General features: G+C 50.3%; 7 protein-coding genes across 7 annotated transcripts; 3 read left to right on the forward strand and 4 right to left on the reverse strand.

Annotated features, from left to right (window-relative positions):
• Positions 1–99: 99 nt before the first annotated feature.
• On the reverse strand, positions 100–1,499 carry ASPGLDRAFT_45312 (alpha/beta fold hydrolase). Its single transcript, XM_022546213.1, has one exon. The coding sequence runs from the start codon at positions 1,086–1,088 to the stop codon at positions 252–254; it is 837 nt and encodes a 278-aa protein (XP_022402955.1). The 5' UTR covers positions 1,089–1,499; the 3' UTR covers positions 100–251.
• Positions 1,500–1,749: 250 nt separating this feature from the next.
• On the forward strand, positions 1,750–3,415 carry ASPGLDRAFT_34146 (uncharacterized protein; the record flags this gene model as incomplete). The annotated part of the gene is made up of 7 exons (XM_022544395.1): positions 1,750–1,901; positions 1,968–1,981; positions 2,032–2,104; positions 2,151–2,626; positions 2,679–3,091; positions 3,141–3,284; positions 3,332–3,415. The coding sequence occupies 7 exons, from the start codon at positions 1,750–1,752 to the stop codon at positions 3,413–3,415; spliced, it is 1,356 nt and encodes a 451-aa protein (XP_022402956.1).
• An 87-nt stretch (positions 3,416–3,502) lies between these two features.
• On the reverse strand, positions 3,503–4,519 carry ASPGLDRAFT_24388 (putative GPI-anchored cell wall protein Pst1; the record flags this gene model as incomplete). Its single annotated transcript, XM_022543384.1, has 3 exons — positions 3,503–3,983; positions 4,030–4,396; positions 4,450–4,519. 3 exons carry the CDS (start codon positions 4,517–4,519, stop codon positions 3,503–3,505), a joined length of 918 nt encoding a protein of 305 aa, XP_022402957.1.
• Positions 4,520–4,612: 93 nt separating this feature from the next.
• Positions 4,613–6,863, reverse strand: ASPGLDRAFT_45315 (uncharacterized protein). Its single transcript, XM_022546214.1, has 4 exons — positions 6,344–6,863; positions 5,921–6,297; positions 4,975–5,875; positions 4,613–4,925 (listed from the first exon to the last, which is right to left on the reverse strand). The coding sequence occupies exons 1-4, from the start codon at positions 6,573–6,575 to the stop codon at positions 4,777–4,779; spliced, it is 1,659 nt and encodes a 552-aa protein (XP_022402958.1). The 5' UTR covers positions 6,576–6,863; the 3' UTR covers positions 4,613–4,776.
• Positions 6,864–6,958: 95 nt separating this feature from the next.
• On the reverse strand, positions 6,959–7,970 carry ASPGLDRAFT_34148 (uncharacterized protein; the record flags this gene model as incomplete). The annotated part of the gene is made up of 3 exons (XM_022544396.1): positions 6,959–7,137; positions 7,192–7,632; positions 7,682–7,970. 3 exons carry the CDS (start codon positions 7,968–7,970, stop codon positions 6,959–6,961), a joined length of 909 nt encoding a protein of 302 aa, XP_022402959.1.
• A 300-nt stretch (positions 7,971–8,270) lies between these two features.
• On the forward strand, positions 8,271–9,825 carry ASPGLDRAFT_65388 (uncharacterized protein; the record flags this gene model as incomplete). Its single annotated transcript, XM_022548892.1, has 5 exons — positions 8,271–8,295; positions 8,440–8,934; positions 8,983–9,396; positions 9,443–9,649; positions 9,701–9,825. 5 exons carry the CDS (start codon positions 8,271–8,273, stop codon positions 9,823–9,825), a joined length of 1,266 nt encoding a protein of 421 aa, XP_022402960.1.
• A 383-nt stretch (positions 9,826–10,208) lies between these two features.
• ASPGLDRAFT_122089 (FAD-dependent oxidoreductase) lies at positions 10,209–11,954 on the forward strand (the record flags this gene model as incomplete). The annotated part of the gene is made up of 4 exons (XM_022540290.1): positions 10,209–10,498; positions 10,553–10,824; positions 10,879–11,249; positions 11,298–11,954. The coding sequence occupies 4 exons, from the start codon at positions 10,209–10,211 to the stop codon at positions 11,952–11,954; spliced, it is 1,590 nt and encodes a 529-aa protein (XP_022402961.1).
• Positions 11,955–12,792: the final 838 nt, after the last annotated feature.

Below are 12,792 nucleotides of genomic sequence, written 5' to 3' on the forward strand. Positions count from 1 at the left end.
TACGAGGAAAGATGGAGAAAAGAGGAGAGACAGAGGAGAGGTTTATAGGCGGGGAATAATGGCATCATTCCACTAACCCCGCCAAACAAAACACCGATTGGGAATCCCTAGAAACAATGTTACTGTTTTGGGAACTGATATCATCGGGGCAATCTCCTCCGAGTTGCCTTTTTTTATTGGTGAATTTACCCGACGGCTGAATCGGTTATATACAGTCTAATCTATGGAGTAGTAGTAGTACATCATACCGGCTAACACCCCGGTAGAAACTCCGCAATGCGTCTATACATCTCCGGGGGATTGGAGTACATGGGGAAGTGCCCACTGTATGGGATCTCGGCCAGCTCTACCCCGTTCTCTTCCAGATGCGGCAAATAAGACAAGCCGTTGTTCAATTCCCCATACATGACCATGCGCGGGAACGGTAGACCCAGAAATATCCCCATCAGGTCCTCCTCGTCCGACAATTTGACCATGGAGCTAAAGATACCCCGCACCGCCCCGGGGCGTACCTTGTGCCGCAGACTCGACGCATACAACGCATTCGAAAACGCAGGGGAACGCCGGGTTCGGTCGATAAAGTCGTGGAAGAATTTTTCGGGGTGCAGCTGCGGATCGTCGTGCGTGACAACCTGTCGACTGAGGAAGCAGTCCTCCGGTGCTAGGTTACCCTCGATATCCACGAAGCTCCGTACGCGGTCCGGATGCTTATGCGCGAGATACAGCGCCGTCAATCCACCCATGGAATGGCCAATCAGGTGGAACAAGGTGATTCCCACGCGGTCGAGAACGGCTTCGGCGGTGCGGACTAGGAAAGGCACCGAGATGCGTGAGAGATCGGAGCACTCGGTCTCTCCGCAACCTGGGGCATCGTAGGCCAGGAAAGAACGGTTCTGAAAGGGGGAGTGGTGGGCGAAGTCGTAGTAGTCTTCCTTTGTCGAACCAAAGCCATGCAGACACACTATGGGTGCTAGTTCGGGATCCCCAGGGGCGTGCACGACGGCGACGGATAGGTCAACGCCGTCGACGGAGAGGGAGAGCTTCTTGAATTGGGGAGCCAATTCGGCATTTTGTATGTAAGAAGCCATGAGAGCAGAGTATGAAGTAGAAGATCGCTCTTAAGAATGGTGTTTTGATGATGCAACCGGGGAAAAGTCACGGGACCGACCGGCGAAAAGCCTGAGCCTGAGAGCCTGAGGCCGACTAGGCCAACTGGCACGTGCACCCACGTGAGGCACGTGACGCAAGGCAACAAGGCATGAGAACGGATGGAGAATGCTCGGGGAAGATACTCGAGTCGAGCACCGGTCACCACTAGCGCCACTGATTCAGTCCGGGGATGGGGCGTTCCTGCCTCAGAATTAAGCAAATTAAGCGTAGCCAACCAGTCCTATCTCCGACTTTCGGTCAACCTCCGTTATGTGGAGTGCAGATTTTGCCCTTCTCGGTAAGAATAGGGCTTATCACCCACCATGGAAAGCGCCGTTTCTAGCATTCTCCGGGCTTATCAGAGGCAAACTCGTGAATAATACTGGAATAAAGTCGCATTTATCTTAACTTTATCAGCATCACCGGCCCGGTCCCACTGCAAAGAACCGTACCGTGACCGACGCCAACCGTTGTGAAACATGGCGTCTTCTGCCTTTTCTCCTTCTTTTCTCTATTCTATCCTTCTTCTCTGCCGGTTTCTATTATTTATTCTGGCTTTCCCCGTGGAGTGGTGACCCCATATTCATCAATTGCACCATCATGTCCGTCGACCCCGTTACCCCGGCCGAATACCCCCCTTGGCACGACCAAGATGAAGAAAAAGACTTGAAAGAACATTTCGATTCCTCGGCGCAGGACGCCTTTGGAAATGAAGAGGAGGCTGAAGTTAAATACAAGGTGTTGGCGTGGTGGTATGTACCCTGTCGCCCATGAAAAATTCCTTCGCCGGATGGTATATGCTGACCAACCGACCACAGGCAATGTGGACTACGTGTGTACTGCATTTCCCCAGATTTTCGAACAAAACTAATCAATATGCAGTCATGGTTGCCGAGACCATCTCGCTGGGTGTATTATCCCTGCCGGCTGCTGTGGCTACGCTCGGTTTGGTTCCGTGAGTAGCCCACTTACCCTGCGAAGACCAAAGCTAATTGGCATAGATCGTTGATTATCCTCGTCGGAATCGGTATCATTGCGACATATACCGGCTACCTCATGGGGCAGTTTAAGCTGAGATATCCGTTCGTCACGAGTATGGCGGATGCCGGAGAGGTCCTCATGGGCCGCTTTGGCCGGGAGTTCCTGGGTATCGCCCAGCTGCTCTTCATCATCTTCTTCATGGCCAGTCACTTGGTCACCTTTTCCGTCGCCTTTAACGTTCTGACCGATCACGGTACCTGCACCATCGTTTTTGGTGTGGTCGGCCTGATCATCTCCTTGATCTGCTCCCTGCCGCGGACTCTGAACAATGTATCGTGGTTGTCCATGGCTTCCTTCACCAGTATCACCGCTGCAGTCATTATCTGTATGATCAGTCTCGGCATCCAACATCCCGGTGGCATGCCCATCAAGGCCGTTGTCCAGTCTGACCTGGTCACGGCCTTTTCCGCCGTCACCAACATCATCTTCGCCTACAGTAAGACGAACCTTCTAAACACTGCAAGAATGCTCTAACATAACATGAACAGTCGGTCACGTCGCCTACTTCGGTATCATGGCCGAATTGAAGGACCCCCGCGATTTCACCAAAGCCCTCTCCCTCCTGCAAGTCCTTGACATTATCATCTACATCATCGTCGCCGCCGTGACCTACAACTACGCCGGTGATGGCGTCACCTCGCCTGCCCTGGGCTCCACCAATCCTACCATGCAAAAGATCGCTTACGGAATTGCCCTGCCGACCATTATCATCGCCGGTGTCGTCTTCTGCCACGTCGGATGCAAGTACATCTACCTGCGTATCTTTGCGGGAACCGACCGGATGCACAAGCGGGACTTTGTCGCCACGGGGTCGTGGATTGGTATTAACTTGGTTATGTGGGTTATTGCGTGGATTATTGCCGAGGCTGTGCCGGTGTTTGACAGCTTGTTGAGTTTGATCGTGCGTTTTCCTCGACCTCTTTGTTTATGCATAGCTAACATGACTGCAGAGTTCGATTTTCGGAAGCTGGTTTAGTTTTGGATTGCCCGCCTTCTTCTGGCTGTTCATGAACCGCGGCGAATACACCGCCTCGTGGAAGAAGATGCTTCTTACTACGATCAACATCGGTTGCGTCGGTATTGCTGGACTCATTGTACGTTTACCTTATCCGCCCTATACGTTCATCGCTAACAAAAACAGTGCGGACTGGGTCTCTACACCTCCGGCAAGTCCATCCACGACAACCCCAGCAGTGACAGTTTCTCATGCAAGAATAACTCGTAACGCGTGGAATATACATTTGTGTACATATGATAGCGTTTGTTTACAGCGATGACATAGCATTCATACATTCATATATTCATTTATTCGTCATTCATGATTAATCGGCCGCTGATGCGAACTCTGTGGTCCGGCATCTAATTCGTAAATCGGTCGTCTATCGCGTCGTTCACCGGGCGTTGCTTCGAGGATCATTCTTCCGTCCAGCATGGGGACGGACTCGGAGGGTTGTTTTGGGGGGAATGGTTTACGGGGGAGACGGAGGATTGATTTCGTGTTCAAGATCTGGTACTGTGTTTTTTCGACATCGCCGTTTTCATTCACGGTGGCTGCTGCGCGTCGGCGCCGTAGGCAAAACCAGATACCAGCGGCGATGATGCAGACGATTAGGATGACTGCAATGGCGATACCGGCTTTGGCACCTGGACTCAGTCCTGAGCTTGATGCCGAGCATGAGTAGGAGCCGGTGAATGTGCCATCTGCGGCCAGTCGGTCGAAGACGCCACAGGACATGTCGGCGCCTTGGATTGTAGTATCGCCGTTGACTTCGTTGATGTTGGGGAGGGACACACTGCACCGTTAGCTATACATTCGTTATAAACTGAAAAGAGACAAACCTGAATCCCCCGACCAGGGCGAGACCACCCTCTACATCCTCCAAATTCTGTAGAGCCACATAACTCAATCCACTATTCCCCTGCACCGTCAATCTCCCACTGACACTCTGCAACCCGGAAAGCGTCAAATTCTTCAATGCTCCATTATCCGTAACTGTAACCGTCCCCTCAACCTTCTCAAGAGCCGGTAGGTTGATCTTCGTTATCCCCCCGACATTCGTCACGGTCAAGTCGCCTTGAATCTGACTTATTTCGGTGAGGTTCAAGACTCCGCTAAAGGACTCGGAGACGGTAAGTGTGCCTTTTATTTTGTCGCACGAGACGAAGAGGGATGTGTCAGAGGGGGAGGAGATCGTTGTGTTTTGGCCTGTCGACGTCAGTTCCGTTGATTTTGTCTGCATTGGACAGTGCGGGACGAACAGGAATCGGCAACGACGCACTGGCATACGGCCAGAGCCAGCACGGCCAGAAACAGCATGAAAAGCGTCATCGCATGGAGCTATAGCTGTCAGTGTCAATGTCAGACTGACAGAAATAAAACAAGACCAAGGGTCTCGAGGGCCCTGACTGCTAAAGTATGCATGTCTCTGTCAAATTTTATTAGACTTTGTTGATGCCGGCTAAACATCCCGGATGTCTATTTTTGGCACAGGCAGCATTGTTTGTCTCCGCTCGATTGATCTATACATCAAGGAAAATACATATACATATGTCACTCCATCTCTATTGAAGTACTCTATAGGAATGCTACCATGAATCCAACGTTGACAATTCATGCCACTGCTGCTCCAATTCCTCTACCATCCATGCCGTCCGCCATCCAACGCGTTTTTCCACATGGGCCAGGAACTTCAGCAACCCGCGCTGTTCGGCGGGGTTCCGAAGACAGTATCCATCTGTTCAATTAGACTAGTCGGATACAATTTAATGTGGGAAGGGACTTACAGCGATGTACCATATGGCACGCCATGAAGAATGCATTTTCGACTGTTTCGTTCGACAGTGCTAGTCCGATTATCCTGATCAGATGCGATGCGATTGTTTTCTCGGATTGTCGACGCAGTCGCGCGAGTCCGTAGTCGCTGATTGTTTGCCAGTGTCCGTCTGACGAGGTTAGGAATATGCACGATGCGTGGTAGTATTGCAGTCCGACTACCGCTGGGGGCGAGATCATCCAGAGCTCTGGAAATGGGCGGTTCTCCGCTGGATCAGCCGGTTGATATCGCAGTGGCTGCCATGAGATTGGTCTTGCGCGGTGCCAATGCTCCACGCCACGGGCGATCTGATGCCAGGCTGATTCATCCATGACCTCTGTGTCTGTTCGCGCACAGAGTTGGATGACACGAGCGCAGAGAAAGATGATCACATTTGCATATGCTGTGTCGTCACTGCGTTGGAACACGGTTGAATGCTCGTAGTTCTCCAAGTCCAGCGACATCGGTTGATACTGCACGACCGAGGCATAGATGGCCTGTCGCAGAAACTGCCAGCTGACTGCTTCAGCCAGGCCGCCTGATGAAGCGGATTTGGACATGGTGTTGAGGAGCCGGTTGGATCCTAAGAGGTGGCACTTTTCGTCTATGCTTTTTTCCAGTTCCTCGTAGAACCGCAGGATCACTACGGTGATCAGGAGATTGTCGTCATATCCTTCTGACTGAGCGAGTACTGCGATCAACAGTTCTAAACATTGCCCGTGGTATTCGGAAGCTTCTACGTCGCTGGACTCTGACATGATCGCATCGTGTCGTGCGGCTAGAGACAACACAGCCTTGAGGACCATGGGCACCTGGAGGGCTCGCCGGGGGACTTCGGTCGTGAAGTGCGATTGCAGGTCACATATATCAGCCTACATAGTCAGCATTTGTTTATTCCAACCCTAGCAGTGGCCTACCCATGGTGCAATCTTGGAAATGAATATCCGCATCAAATACGCCTCTCTAGACGACAAGGTGGCAGAAGTGATCGGCCTCGGACTATACGACTCCCATGATGAAGTCCCTCCCCAGGAATTAGTCGAGGCGAGTGGCGATGCAACTCCATTGACAGAGGGAGGTGAAATGGCGGTCGACACGACAGCTGGCCCGGCGTCCGACACCATTGGTGGTGTCACGAGACCTGTGTTGTCTATTGGCGCCAAGTCTAGTATTTCCAAACTCGGCTCTGGAAAACTGGACGGAAGTAGCGGAACCGGCTCCTCTGCCGGTCGTGGCTCTGGGGACTCGGCACTCCATTCTGACGATTCGTCGGCGGGTTCTTGGATGAACGTCACTGTATTGATTAGCCAGGCACTTGACTACCCGAGTGAGGGACCTACACGACCGAGGATAATCCACCCAGACCTGCTCCGGATCCCAAGCCAACTCGAACCGCGACGGCGTCCCATGGCTTTTGTGGTAAACATGGCGCACCGTCTTGAAGCGAAACCGCGGATCTAGACGACACGGCCGATCCAGCCGAGCACAGGCATTACACGACGAAGCGCCTGCTCGCACGGTGCATCGAATATGGCGATGCCGACAACGCTCACATCCTCTGCCAATCCGCATGGCACTATATAATCCGGGGAGCGTAAAGCTCAGCGGGGACACAACAGGGATTATGATTGAGCGGCATCGACGAGACTCCTGGTTGGAGGGCAGGTAGTCGAGAAGTAATCAGTGAGCGAGAAATAAAGCGATCAGGCCATATGTCTGTAGCAGAATCGAAGAGGAAGTCGTGGAGGACAATAAATTCGCTAAAAATATCCCCGACTTCCCCGCATCCGAGCCAAGCGGAGGCGGGGTGTGACTGGCATGTTCATATCATAACTGCTTTATAGGGAGTGTTATACGGGGTATGATACGGGATCATAATACGGGGTCATGATACGGGGTCATGATACGGGGTCATGATATGGGGTATCATAATGAATCGATTTATTCAACCATAATCAACTCTGGCTAAAATCATACTCATTGCCAAATCCCCGATTCAGATACCTCGACAAGGCTTCCGCCTCACTCACCCAGGTGACCGGAATATCTAGATCCTTCTGCTCCTCAATGACCGGCCGGAGGCTGTCCGACAGCTCCAACCGCATCCGGTTGCGGTACCACGGGGCAAAGTGGACTTTTTCGTTAGCATGACATTCCCCGCAATGGATCTAGGCACATAGACACTCACTCATCGCCAGCATGACCCGGACCACATCGGTCTGGTTTCCAATCCCGGCATGCCAAAGTCGGAGATCGCGGAGAACAAACGAGCCTTTGGGTACTATTGGTTGACATGGTGGGCGAATTGCCCTTTGCTTCTCTAAATAGTCTGCTTTAATTCGTCCGCTCGCTCGCTCGCCATGCATCCCTTCTTGTACATGCAGTCCTGAATCCTTATGCGTTCCTAGCCATAGCTCCGTGGAGCCGTTCTTGGGCGTCATCGTGATGAGCGGGATATTCACCACGTAGGCGAAAGGGTGCGTCGGGTGGTCGAAATCGGCATCTGAATGCACGGGTTGCGACATTGGGGGATGTTCTTCGGTCGGTGGCATCGCTGAGTTTCCCGAGCAAAATGTCCATTTGGGCCGGGGGCCTAATGCAGTCGTGGTGATTTGTGTGGCGATGGGGTCTGATGCTGTTAGATGGTGTCACTGTGGGGTGCTGTACGGAGTACATACTTAGGAAGATGTTTGTATCGGAGTATTCTCGTATCGGGGGTGGATCTTGCTGGATATTACCCGGGTTGTAGTTGTATGGACTGTTTTCCTTCTTGCTTTGAAGAGAGCGTGCATCTTGGACCATTTTGGCGTTTAGATGGTCGAGGGCATCGTGCGGAATGGCGTCTTCTACTACAACCAGTCCGTCATGATAGAGACTGCGAATGGCAATCTCGAGATTTCGAGGGGTCAATTGTCTGTTTCTCACCTCGTCTTGGGATGGCCGGATGCTGGTGGGATAGCTGGACATTGTGCGCGAGAAACTGAATCGCCGGGGCTTGAAGAGCCCGGATCGTGCGAGTCGCTGCATTTCGTTTATCGGACAGGTACTGATCCATCCTAGAGACTGAGTGACACCGGGTTTTTATAGCTTCAGTGAATACAGTGAATACACATATCTTGACTTCCTCACACCCTATAGTTCCGATTTATATCAATTCTCATTGGCCAATGTCATAAATTAGTAATATAAGCTCGCAAGACTCCACGGGACTCTCGCAGAACGCAAAAACGCAGAAACATACTTCTTATTCACTTAAACCCTAATAATATGCCGCGACCTCCATTAAAAAACCGCTGGTAAGTCATTTTTGACTAACCTTATCACACTTAGTTTGATGAACCAGGTATTGACACTATCCAGCCAGCCATGCAGACAGCGAAAGGTCAAATGTACGTTCGCAGAATGAAATGGGTGGTTCGACGACTGACAGACCTAGGCGATGGATGCCGCCCAGTGTGCCTACGCTGCCAACGGAGCTCGAGGGAGTGCCAGTGGAGACACAGTGAATGCCCAGGTCAAACTTCGAGGTCACCTGTAGTAGAGGCTCAACCGGACTTCCGAGATCCCGGAGAATATATATCCACCACGGACCCGGAACGAGCACTGCAAGATCCCGGAGTCGCACAGATCTTTCGATATTACATTGAGAATCTAGCTAGCTGGTATGACTTGAACGACAGTAAGCGGCATTTTGAAGACGTGGTTCCGGTTTGTGCCAGACAGAATTCTCTTTTATTGAGCGCCATCCTGGCATTTTCTGCTGCGAGTCAGAGCTCCAGTCTTTCCAATGATTCCTTATCGGAAGTGGCGGATGCGTATCACTTGGAAAGTGTCCAAACATTACGGTCTCTTACAGAGAATATAAACGAGTTCAGGACTGGGGAAACACTTGCTGCAATTTGCATTCTCCGGTCATATGAAATTATATCCCGTCTGTATCCCACGCTTGTCTCGTCCAACAACTGACGGTCCGATTTAGAAAATGCCAGTGCTCAGAATCACCTCAGAGGCTCATACTCGTTAATAGCGAGTGGTCCGAATGATTTAGAACCAGGTTTGATGCGAGCTGGTTTCTGGAACTATCTTCGGGAAGACATTACCGTTGCTCTGATGGAAAAACGTAATTTGATGATAGAATTGAACGACCAACAACCGCCGCTACTCGACGGTGAAAATGATTCTGCCAACTACATATCGTACATATTAGGCAGAGTGATCAACCGTTGTCTGCACAAAGACGGCGAACCTCTGGATCAACACGAATGGGATCCATTGAAGGAGGAGCTTGATAGTTGGAAGGTCTCGCTTCCCTCGTCTTTCGAGCCCATCATTACCCCAGGACTTTGCAGAGAGAGCCGATTCCCATTTGCATGGAACACATCAAAGTGGCATAGTACGTAGCATCACCAACACGTTCTTCTCTTAGCTGACTATCCCAGCCGCTAGCTTACAGTACTACCACACTGCGATGACAATCCTTTGTCTTGCAGAGCCAGTTTCTCACGCGATGAACACATTGCAACATATCGAGAGGATGAAGTCAATCGAAGCCAAGCTGGAATACCACGCCATTCAAGTCTGCACGTTGGCAATAACTAGCAACTCAGCGCCTGTATGGGTTAACTCTTTTGGGCCAATATCCTTCTGTTCGTTCTCCATGCTCTAATTTGCATCCTCTTTGCTTACTGGTGAAACAGGCGGGCTTTGGCTTCGACAGCCTGAAATGCTTGTGGAGCTTACCACTGAGCTGAAAAAATGGGGAGGGAAAACCGGATGGCCTGTCTCGAGTATTGTGAACTCACTAACAAAAGCATCCGGTTGATGACATGATTGTGAAACAAACATTGCCAATCCGACGAAATAAGTAATAATCCTGGGAAATGATATGTAGTTAACCTTACCTTGATTACAGCCGTGAACCAATAGCCAGCCCCTAACTGCAAGAAGTACTCGGTGAACCGCATAGGACTGTTATACAACACTCGGGTACCACTCACCACTTATATGTACCATCGTACGATGCTGTCCGGTGGTCACTCCCGGCGTATTACTCGCGTAATTTTATTCAGAATGATTCTCACCGTTCGTGAGACCCGTAAAGCGACGAAGTTCAAAACTATACCGGAATATCATCGGCTCGACGGCACAGTTTCACCACACTTGACAATGACAATATTCTAATTCTACATACCAACTTCATGGACAATGGCGTTCAGTGTGTTGATTGTGGGCGGCAGCGTTGCCGGTTTGGCGCTGGCCAACATGCTCGAGAAATATGGCATTGAATATACTTTAATTGAGAAACATGATATTATTGCGCCCCAACTCGGGGCAAGCTTCACAACGCTACCCCAAGCCGCTCGTATTATCGATCAATTAGGCTGTTTCGAAAAAGTCAGGGCACTGGGTACGCCAGTCAACGATGGAGGGTTATATGGACCAGACGGAAATGTTTTGAACATCGATCCAAATGCTGGAGATAATTTGGAAGCCTTGTAAGTGCGATGGAGATTATGATAAACAACACCTCTGCTTACCCGTTAGCACAGACTTGGATACAAGATGTGGGCCTTGGAGCGACGACAGCTTGTTGATATTCTCTACCAGAACTTGGCCGATAAATCCAGGGTTTACACATCTTGCGGTGCAGTGAAAGTGGAATACCTGGAGCACGGCGCAAGGGTCGAGACACAAAATGGACGCGTTTTCACTGGAAGTATTGTGGTGGGAGCGGATGGTGTCCATAGCCAGATTAGACAGGAGATGTGGAACGCTGCCGTTGAAGGAGTTGAAAGCATCCAGGTAAAAAAGGATCAGGAAGGTATGTATCTCTACTTTGAACTCAAGAATAGGATGATAGAACTGATTTTCATAGCAATCAGAAGTACCTACAGTTGCATATTTGGTATCTCCGAGGGTCTTCAGCAGTCAGACACCACGAGCACCTCCAGAACTTGCTACCGAGATCGGAACTACCTGTATCAGCGAAGCGTTCAAGGAAAGATATATTGGTCCGCATTTTTCAAGAACGCCAAAAAGACCCAAGGTCGTGATATTCCGCGATACACAGACGAGGACAAAGAAAAGGCTATTGCCCGATTTGGAGACGACGTCCTACAGCCCGGAATAACGTTGAGAGATCTCTATAAACACCGGAAACATGCAGTGCTGGTCCCATTGGAAGAGTGTGTAATGGGTAAATGCTATCACCGAAGGACCATCCTTATTGGTGATTCCTTGCACAAGGTACGATCCCTGTACCCTTTGATTAGACTGTAACTGAAAATTGTCAAGGTCCACCCGCTAAGCGGACAAGGCGGCGCCTCTGCCCTCGAATCCGCGGCATATCTTGCAAACCAGCTAAAGGAATTGACCGGCAATGGTAAAGTTCCCACCGATGAGCAGATCCAAGCTGCATTCGCCGATTTTGAGCAGAATCGAGGATCTAGGACCAAAGGTCTAATGAATGACGGTCACACTCTAGCGCGTTTAGAATCTCTAGACAATGTGTTTCTGAAGTTTCTCATGCTCCATCTCATCAGTAGGATTTCCCAGGGCTACCTCCAATCTATGCTTGCAGAAGCGTGCACGCCCGGAGTGTCTTTGAAGTACTTGCCATTAGCATCCAAGCGAGGCATAGTTCCATACGAAGACGAGGTTGACATTTGGCCTCAAAAGCGAGAAGTGTACTCGACTGTCATCTGGACTTCAATATTCACACTGATTGGACTAGTTCAATTGGTTCCATTCTGGGATGCCCCGGCTGTTTACAGGGTGTTGGTCAGCCAAGCCAGTTCAGAGGAAAATCGGCCATGGAATACAGAGCATCAGAGTGGGAATTCTTCGTCACCTTTGCAAATGTACACCGCTATCTCAGTAATAGCAATTAACGCATTCTGGTGTCTTGAATCATACCGCAGCCAACTCTTGATGGGACCACTTTGCAGGTGAGTTCTTCTTAATAGTACCCATTGCTGTCACTGGCTAAGAATGCTAGTGTCGTGCCATTCATCCTCGTTGCATTATTTGCTGGATGGGGCGTGGCGGTGGCTGCGTATTTTGCGCTTTATATCCTGCTCAGTCACAAAAGGGCATTTTATTATCCGTCTCCTAGGACTATTCCGCTTCCAGCCGCCAAAGCCTTACCAATCGCCCTGGTCCTTGTGTATCCAATTGCTATCTACCGTACTTTCGCCGATGTGTCCATGAACGTCCCAAAGGGCTTACCTGGGGGACTTCGGTTTCAGCCACTGCTAGTCGCCCACGCTAGTTTTCCCTTCATAGTTACCCTCGTTAAAGAAATCCTCAAAAGATTGACGGATGTCCCGAAAGGATTAAAGGCGACATGGGGAGATGCGGATATTCCGTATGTCTCGCGATATCAGGGCTTGATCTTTGTGACTACCAACACTGCTCACCTGCTGTTTATGGTGAATTTTGCGCTACGTTCAAGCACACAAACTCCTCCGTATGAAAACCTCACAGATAAAACTGTGACCCAGTCCGTTTTCATCAACCTATCTATAACATTGTGGCTGCTGTTTACTGTCTGGGATTTGCGAAGAGTCCACGCAACGAACATCAACTGGAAGAAAGCAATATTTTATATCACACTTGGAATGTTCCTTGTTGGCCCGGCTGGCTGTCTCGCTGTGGCCTGGAAATGGCGAGAAGGGACTTTGGAGAGATCGCGGACAAGGCGACCTACTGGATGGAAGGGACAACATGATATTATGCTGCCTCTATGATCGAAAGTTCCTTTCTTTCGGGATGCTTCACTTTACGAGAT

This window comes from Aspergillus glaucus, assembly GCF_001890805.1.
Source record: "Aspergillus glaucus CBS 516.65 unplaced genomic scaffold ASPGLscaffold_6, whole genome shotgun sequence".
NCBI lineage: Eukaryota > Fungi > Ascomycota > Eurotiomycetes > Eurotiales > Aspergillaceae > Aspergillus > Aspergillus glaucus.

Bases quoted from the DNA above. Each gene is read 5' to 3' on its own strand.
- ASPGLDRAFT_45315 (XM_022546214.1), bottom strand. From the start codon at position 6,575: ATGCGGATTGGCAGAGGATGTGAGCGTTGTCGGCATCGCCATATTCGA. The intron at 6,298-6,343 runs GTAGGTCCCTCA...TAATCAATACAG, and splicing joins GGTGGATTATCCTCGGTCGT to TGACGTTCATCCAAGAACCC. The intron at 4,926-4,974 runs GTAAGTCCCTTC...CTAATTGAACAG, and splicing joins GTGCCATATGGTACATCGCT to ATGGATACTGTCTTCGGAAC.
- ASPGLDRAFT_45312 (XM_022546213.1), bottom strand. From the start codon at position 1,088: ATGGCTTCTTACATACAAAATGCCGAATTGGCTCCCCAATTCAAGAAG.